At 35.3% G+C, this 8257-nt stretch overlaps 2 protein-coding genes across 2 annotated transcripts; one reads left to right on the forward strand and one right to left on the reverse strand.

The window, feature by feature from the left end:
- The first annotated feature begins 3008 nt into the window (after positions 1-3008).
- On the forward strand, positions 3009-3681 carry LOC111499175 (flowering-promoting factor 1-like protein 3). Its single transcript, XM_023150684.1, has one exon. It carries the CDS (start codon positions 3064-3066, stop codon positions 3397-3399), a length of 336 nt encoding a protein of 111 aa, XP_023006452.1. The 5' UTR covers positions 3009-3063; the 3' UTR covers positions 3400-3681.
- A 1230-nt stretch (positions 3682-4911) lies between these two features.
- Positions 4912-8257, reverse strand: LOC111499174 (vesicle-associated membrane protein 724). The gene is made up of 5 exons (XM_023150683.1): positions 7946-8257; positions 6637-6778; positions 6420-6540; positions 5249-5311; positions 4912-5155 (listed from the first exon to the last, which is right to left on the reverse strand). Exons 1-5 carry the CDS (start codon positions 8133-8135, stop codon positions 5006-5008), a joined length of 666 nt encoding a protein of 221 aa, XP_023006451.1. The 5' UTR covers positions 8136-8257; the 3' UTR covers positions 4912-5005.

An 8257-nucleotide genomic window follows, 5' to 3' on the forward strand; every position in this document is an offset into this window, starting at 1 on the left:
ACACAATTTTATGTGAAAAACGATGGATTAACTTTTAAAATTTTAAATTTAACATTTAATTTTATTAAATTTAGTATATATATATATATTAATGGTTCTCAATAAAGTAATAATTGGAATATATATAAAAAAAATAATAAAAAAAGGGTCACATCATATTTTTATACTTAGAAATGAAGTCACAATAATGAAATTGGTGCTTTTAAAATTCAGGATAAAATAAAGTAAAAAATGACGAAAATCAAGTTTTGGTCAAATTTTCACTTTAATTTAAGACCATATTTATCGAATCACCTTGAATTTATGGTTAATTTTAATTTTATTTAATTTTATTTTTTTATTTCTTCCCAAACAACTTAACCAAACAAACCCATGAATGCTATAGTTGAGTTAGGTTCTTTGTTTAATAAGAGTTACCTAAATTATAAATTTTCAACTCGAACAATTAGCTTAAGTCTAAAAAAATGTCTCAACCCAACTCACGAACACCTATAAATTTTATAGCTTTCAAACCATGAATTAAATTATTTAATTAATTTAAAGGGTATTTTTGTAATATATAAAAACTATATGCAATCGTGTATTTATTCACATCATTTCACAATCAATCATTAAATTCTTATAACCACTTTATTTATCTAAATAGAATCCGCAATAATTCTTTCAAGTTGAACTATGAATTTATGAAAACATCCGTATATAGTCAAATTTACAGTGAAACCACGCACACAGAAAATGAGCATATAATATAAAAAAAGACTATAAAAAATGTCACGTCGTGTCGAAAAAATGAAAATTATTTAAAAGTATTAATTGAATCCTTTTCATTCAATCTTGAAAAAAAATTAAGGTATTTAAGCTCTTTTTTCCCCATTTTTGTCCAATCAAAGGAATATATCCTTTGTAGCATTGCTTACTACTTTATTCTAAATTTGAAATTAAAAAAAAATAATCAAAATTGAAATGCCCTTCTCCATTCCTTTTTTGAATTCTTATTTTAAAAATTAAATTAAAGTTGGGTTCCAACCCTACCACTAATTTTGTGCATTATTCTCATATATTAATGTTTTATTAATTCATTTTTTAAAAAATATATTTAAACACAAACTTACCTAATTGAAATATTAATGTTTTTAAATTAGATCAATAGTGGAGAATAAGTTCATATTTAGGTAAAGGGGGACATATAGTAAGCTTTGGAAATTAAATTATGTCTCTTTTATATAAATTTGTGTGTTTTTTAATGCTTTGTTGGGGAAATAAATATTATGGAACTTTATTTTAGTATTAAATTATAATATAAATAGATATTTATGCTTGTGATTAAGTGTATATAGGTGTGAGATTCGATATCAATTGGGGAGGAGAACGAAACACCTTTATAAGGGTGTGAAAACCTCTCCCTAGCAAACGTGTTTTAAAAACATTAAGGGGAAGTCCGAAAGAAAAAACCCAAAGAGGACAATATCTGCTAGCGGTGGGTATGAGCTATTACAAATGGTATTAGAGCCAGACATCGGGCGATGTGTCAACGGGGAGGTTGTTCCTCGAAGGGGGTAGACACGAGGCGGTGTGCCAGTAAGGACACTGGGCCTAAAAAATGAGTGGATCTGGTGAGGGTCCCACATCGATTGGAGAAATGAACGAGTGCGAGTGAGGACGCTGGATCCTGAAGGGGGGGTGGATTGTGAGATCCCACATCAGTTGGGGAGGAGAACGAAACACCCTTATAAGGGTGTGGAAACCTCTCCCTAGCAAACGCGTTTTAAAAACATTAAGGGGAAGTCTGAAAGGGAAAACTCAAAGAGGACAATTTCTGCTAGCGGTGGGTATGGGCTGTTACAAATGGTATCAGAGCTAGACACCAGGCGATGTGTTAGCGAGGAGGTTGTTCTCTGAAGGGGGTAGACACGAGACAACGTGCTAGTAAGGACACTAGGCCCCAAAAAGGGGTGGATTTGGTGAGGGTCCCACATCGATTGAAGAAAGGAACGAGTGTGGATGGTGGATTTTGACTTGTGAGATCCCACATCGGTTTGGGAGGAGAACGAAACACCATTATAAGGGTGTGGAAACTTTTCCCTAGCAAACGCATTTTAAAAACATTGAGGGAAAGCCCAAAAGAGAAAGTAAAAAAAAGGACAATATCTGCTAGCAGTAGGCCTGAGCCGTTATAATAGGTTTGTGAGTTTTCCTATGAGCTAGGTCTACGAATCAAGAGGCTACTCATTGGTTTTGTATTATCTTGTTACAAGCATACTAGAGATCTCAAAGCCAATTAATACCTATTGTTCGGATTCTCAAATTGAGAGATTTCATATCGGTCGGAGAGGAGAACAAAAACAAAACATTCAGCTAGGATTCTCAAATTGAGAGATTCCATATCGGTTGGAGAGGGGAACAAAACATTCATTGTAAGACACGTTTTAAAATCGTGAGGATGACGGAGATACATAAAGGATCAAAGTGGATAGGACATATTGCCCTAGCTCGAGAGTGATATTATATCACTAACAAAACATTCATTGTAAGACTAAAATTGTGAAGCTGACGAAGATACGTAACAAATCGTGAGGCTGTCGGAATTACGTAACGGATCATAGTGGACAAGATTGTTATACAAATCAACAAATTTAAAACATGTTGCCCTAGCTCGAGAGTAATATTATATCACTTTTTTTTTTATAATGTAACACTCCTATGTACGCAACTATTTTAGATTAGTGTACCTTTATTCTTACTATTTAAGATCCTTATTTGGTTTTTTCTTATTAACACTTGAAGTTTCTTTTAAATCAATTAATAATATATGGAGAGAACAAATAAAGTACAGTTCTAAAAATATTCTATGTTTTTAAAAAAAATTAAAAAATTTTGAGAATATTATAAATAATTTATTAAAAAGAATAAACATGAGTTAATTAAAAATAAATTTTAATTCAACAATAATTATTCCCACCACTGTGTTTATATATATATATAAACCAACCTTGAAAAATCCCAATTAAATCAGTTTTCTCGAAATCTCATAGCCTTTTTCTTTAGAACTCTTCACAGGTATACATGGCCGGCGTTTGGGTGTTCAAAAACGGCGTCGTTCGACTGGTGGAGAATGTAGGAGCAGATACGTCGGACGGCGGCCAGCGGTCGAGACTTCGTCGAAAAGTGCTAGTGTTCTGTTCAACGGGGGAAGTGATGACGTCATACGCAACGTTGGAACAAAAATTGATGACGTTGGGTTGGGAGCGTTATTACGACGATCCGAACCTACTGCAATTCCACAAGAGATCGACGGTCCATCTCATTTCTCTTCCAAAGGACTTTGCCAAATTCAAATCGATGCACATGTACGACATCGTCGTTAAAAATCGATCCCATTTCGAAGTTAGAGATACCTAACTTGTCTCTTTCTAAAAAAACTGCTACCGTTTTGTTAAAGTTTTTTGTGTGACTGTTCACGCTCGAGAAAAAATATTTAATGTGATTACTACAATTAACGGTCTCTGAGTGATAAAGACGAAAGCTAACCGTTGAGTGCAGGTCCAAATGGTTCGTGTGATGTAGAATTGAGTTCGTTTTTGTTGGGTTTTATTTGGATTCCTAAGGATGGTTGTGAGAATAAAGATTAATGAATGTAGGGTTTGGATTGAATTCAATTGTGTTTAAGATGTGTGGCTCTAATTAATATGTATTTCTTTTAAATTTTACAATTTTTTTAATTTTATATATTTTAATTAATGAGTTGATTTATGCTCGTTGAAATTGCTTTATATGAAAATAATAATAATAATAATAAGCGAACAATTATATTAATTTTCTAAATTTTAAAATAAAATTCAAAATTTTATTTTTTTAGAAATTTATTAGAAAAAATCATAATTAAAAAATTGGGTGAAAATGAACATAAATTTCAAATATGAATTTAAAACGAAATGTTGTAAATTCGCAATTATTTATTCTTTAATTTATGGGTAAAGAAACGAGGATTATATTTTCCATCCTCATCCTCACCGCTCCTCAATTATTGATTGATTACTATAGTAAATAAGTTGATGAATACTATGATATAATATTGATATTAAATTTTTCTAAAAATTATATTACTTAGGCAATATTATTGTTTTTATTAAGATATTTTATAATTTTTCTTTAAACAATATATTTATTATCTATTTAGAAGTATCCTTTAAAGAAATGTTATAATGGTCGAGAATAAATTAAAAAAAATCATAAAAATAAAAATAGGAAAAAAAAAAGATTTTGGAGAGTTGTGTTCGTCTAACATGGTATTAGAGTCGTGCTCTAAACTTAGCCATGTGAATAAAAAATTTTATCAATCAAAACCCTTCTCAAACTGCACAAGCTTCTTCCAAAGCATACGACTTTCTGGATGTAGATGATGATATCTATACATATGGATCTTATGTATATCATCCAATGAACTATCACATGAGTGGATATAAAAGAATCCAAATCCGCCGAATCACTCATGTTATGATCTTTTACATCCTAAGTCTTCCCGTTCCTTCATCTTGCTTATGTTATTCATGTAGCATTCAGACCGAATGACTCTATGAGATTACGTCAATACTTCCACAGTATCGGAGTTATGCCCTAAATTTAGTCATGTCAATAAAATCCTCAAATGTCGAAAAAAAAATATACTGTGAGCCTCGAAGGCATAATAAAAAATGACTAATGACTAAGACTCCAAAGGAAAAGAGTCAGAGTCTCGAATTAGGGGAGGTGCTGGATGAAAGTCCCACTCACAAAGGGTAATGTTATTTTTAAAACTTCATATTTTTTTTTAATCTCAAAAAAGTTTATTTATTTATTTATTTATTAAATTAAAAAAAAAAGTTTAAAAAGTGTTTTTGAGGTTTAAAATTTAATAATAATAATAATAAGTGGTTAAAATTTAAATAGAAACTTTCATGTATAAAATTATCCATGTCGAAGAGAAGAAGGCTAAAACTTTTACCTTTTTTTGTGTCTAGAGTACAAACTAATTGGTGCAATTGAATCCATGGCAAATGGAAACCCAGATTATGAGCACAAGAGCTAACAATATCCCAAGAACAACTAGCTTTATCTTCATGTTCTGATACCACATTTTCTTCCTCAGTTTAGTTCCTTGTCCTCTGTAAGTCTGTGCCTGTCGATATCGAGAAACTTTTGATTAAGATTAATTCTCGGGTCGATATCATATCGGCTATGGAATTGGCGGGGTTGTGGTTGATTTGTTTACCTGATCTCGGAGACTTTCCGTTTTGTCAGCAAGAGAATTGATGTTGTCCCCTCTCTCAAAAGCCTGCAAGAACATGGAAAGATCACGTAATGGCCAGTGAAAGAGAAACGAGTGAGAATCTTGGGACAATGAAGTTAGTTCTGCGTCGGGTTTTAGCCTAACTCGACGGTGAAATGAGTTTTCAGTTTGCAAGAACTGAAAGAGTAAAAAGGAACTATTCTGCCCAACTGAAACCACAAAGTCATCCAAACTAAGCTAACTGAAGTCGTTTCGGTTTTCCCGTGTTTTGAAACCAACTTCCATTGAAAAAAAAGGGCTAAACCGCTCGGTTTTGTTCGATTCAACAACTTATACCACGAGAAGAGACAGCTCTAAGATAGTTTTTGCTAGTGTATCTACTATGTTTGATTCATAGATCATCCACCACAAGAAGAATCTCAAGAAGCCTATTCAGCTTCACATACACATTAGCTAGTTATTAGCAAATTGAGTTAATGATCAAAAAGTGTAAGACCCCACATCAGTTGAAAAGGGGAACGGAGCATTCTTTATAAGGGTGTGGAAATCTCTCTCTAACAAACGCGTTTTAAAAACTGTGAAGAAAAACTCGAAAAGGAAAGCCCACTGCTAGTGGTGGACTTGGGCAGTTACAAATGGTATCAGAGCCAGACACCGGGCGGTGTGCCGGCGAGAACGCTCGGCTCCGAAGGGGGTGGACACCATGCGGTGTGTCAGCGAGGACGCTGAGCCCCGAAGGAGGGTGGACACCAGGCAGTGTGCCAACGAGAACGCTGGCCCCGAATGGGGGTGGTTTGTGAGATCCCACATCAGTTGGAGAGGGAAACGAGCTTTCTTTATCAAAGTGTGGAAACCTCTCCCTAGCAAACGCATTTTAAAAACTGTGAGAGGAAATCCATAAGAGAAAGCCCAAAGAACGACAATATCTGCTAACGGTGAACTTGGGCTATCACAAAAGGTCAGCAACAGATATGCATCTTAAAGTACTTGCTTTCACGACGCTCTAACGACTAGGCCAACTCACGGTGATTATCGTCACAAACCAGAAATTTTATAGAACAAGATGATAATGATAAACGTCATGTGACAAAGAATAGAGATGCAAATTCAAACAAATCCACGACTTTTCGAATCGACATTGACGTATGTTTACCTTATCGAGATTCTCCAACATTATACTCTTAACTTCCGAGACTTGAGCCTTCACTTTTATCAACTTTTCGATCTCTTCCGCGTGCTCGATGATATACTTCATGTGCTCTTTCATAATTGGCCTGCAAAATATCAGGAAGATTATGCCTCTCGATACTGCACCGAGGCAAATACACACGAATGCAACAGAAATAAAGCTTTTTCGTGTCGGAATTTACCCGAAATCCTTATTGAGACTTTTCGCAACAGCAGTATCAGCTTTACCACCTCCATATCTTTTCTTGAAGTCGGCTTTCATCCGTTCCAAAAAGGCTATGGATATCTGCTTACTGAGAGACTCTTTCGCCACAACACAGTAAGCTGCAAAAAGGTACCATGTAACAAAAATTTAAGACATTAAACAGACTAATTCTTGACATTTCTCATGCCTACGGACTCCGAAATATCGATCCCGAGATAAACACGCCTACTCGATTACTGATTTACTGTAAATAAGAATGAATAAACAATCATGTAATGCTACTAGACTGTAATAGTCTAAGCCCACCGCTAGCAGATATTATCCTTTTTAGGCTTTCCCTTTCAAACTTTCCGTCAAGGTTTTTAAAACGCGTATGCTAGGGAGAGGTTTTCACACCCTTATAAAGGATGTTTCGTTCTCCTCCCTAACCGATGTGAGATCTCACATTCCACCCCCTTCAAAGCCCAGCGTCCTCGCAGGCGCTATTTCCCTTCTTCAATCGATGTGGGACCTCATAATCCATTCCCTTCGGGGCCAGCGTCCTTCCTGGCACTGCCTCATGTACACCTTTCCACACCCATATAAAAGTTGTTTCGTTCTCCTCCTCAACCGATGTGGGATCTCACAATCCACCCCTCTTGGGGCTCAGCCTTCTTGCTGGCACATCACCCAGTGTCTAGCTCTGATACTAGGCTCTAACACTACTTGTGAACGGCCCAAGCCCACTGTTAACAAATATTGTCTTCTTTAGGCTTTCCCTTTCGTACTTCTGAAGGCTAGAGAGAGGTTTCCACACCCTTTATAAAGATGTTTCGTTCTCCTCCCCAACCGATGTGGGATCTCACGTATATTTAAAGCTTTTCTTAGCAAACATTAAATTTACAATAGATATTATGACATTCTACAAGCATTCCCACATTGAGCGGCTGGAATTAGCAAGCTCAGAGCCATTTGATTCCAGTTTTCAATTACTTCATTCTGAAAACTAAAATGAAATTTCAGTACATACGATGAACAAAATTGATCAGAGACTCAGTTCAAACAGCCTTTACCTAAGCTAAAATCCACAATCAATCTAATACACTTCCAAATCCGAACGAATTCGAAGAAATTAACAGCAAAAACAGGCAAAACAACAGAAACTCAACAATCATCAGACTAGATCCAACAATTTCCAGTTGAAAAATCAACTTCTAATTCAGTTCCTCCGATAAAGAACAGCACAAAAACACCTAAATCGAGAAGGAAATGAATCAAAACCAAGAGATAACTTAAGGCATGCTTACCATAACCATCTTCGACCAGGAAATTAAAGGTATGATGGTCGCAATTGTAAGTGAACTTATTATTGGCAGACGGAAGTTTCTGAAGGCACTGATTCGCAATCGCCGGAAAGTTTCCGGTGAACTCCGTGAACTCCGCCAAGATCATGGTTCCTCTAGCCACAAAGCTGTAAATGAACGAGTCTTGACTCATCTTCTTCGAGGCGAGTGAGCGAGTGAGTCAACTCGGACGAAGAGGAAACAGAGCACTCAGGAAGATCGCCGTTGGGGAACTGAACATTGCGCTTGCTATTAAATAAATAAAATAAAAAAAAA

The sequence above is a fragment of the Cucurbita maxima genome, unplaced genomic scaffold (assembly GCF_002738345.1).
Source record: "Cucurbita maxima cultivar Rimu unplaced genomic scaffold, Cmax_1.0 Cma_Scf00026, whole genome shotgun sequence".
NCBI classification, from domain to species: Eukaryota; Viridiplantae; Streptophyta; class Magnoliopsida; order Cucurbitales; family Cucurbitaceae; genus Cucurbita; species Cucurbita maxima.

What these genes read in the sequence shown, in the direction of transcription:
- LOC111499175 (XM_023150684.1), top strand. Translation starts at nt 3,064, where the DNA reads ATGGCCGGCGTTTGGGTGTTCAAAAACGGCGTCGTTCGACTGGTGGAG.
- LOC111499174 (XM_023150683.1), bottom strand. Translation starts at nt 8,135, where the DNA reads ATGAGTCAAGACTCGTTCATTTACAGCTTTGTGGCTAGAGGAACCATG. An exon ending in CCTGGTCGAAGATGGTTATG is followed by an intron (nt 6,779 to 7,945) that starts GTAAGCATGCCT and finishes ACCTTTTTGCAG; the next exon opens with CTTACTGTGTTGTGGCGAAA. An exon ending in AGTCTCAATAAGGATTTCGG is followed by an intron (nt 6,541 to 6,636) that starts GTAAATTCCGAC and finishes GATATTTTGCAG; the next exon opens with GCCAATTATGAAAGAGCACA.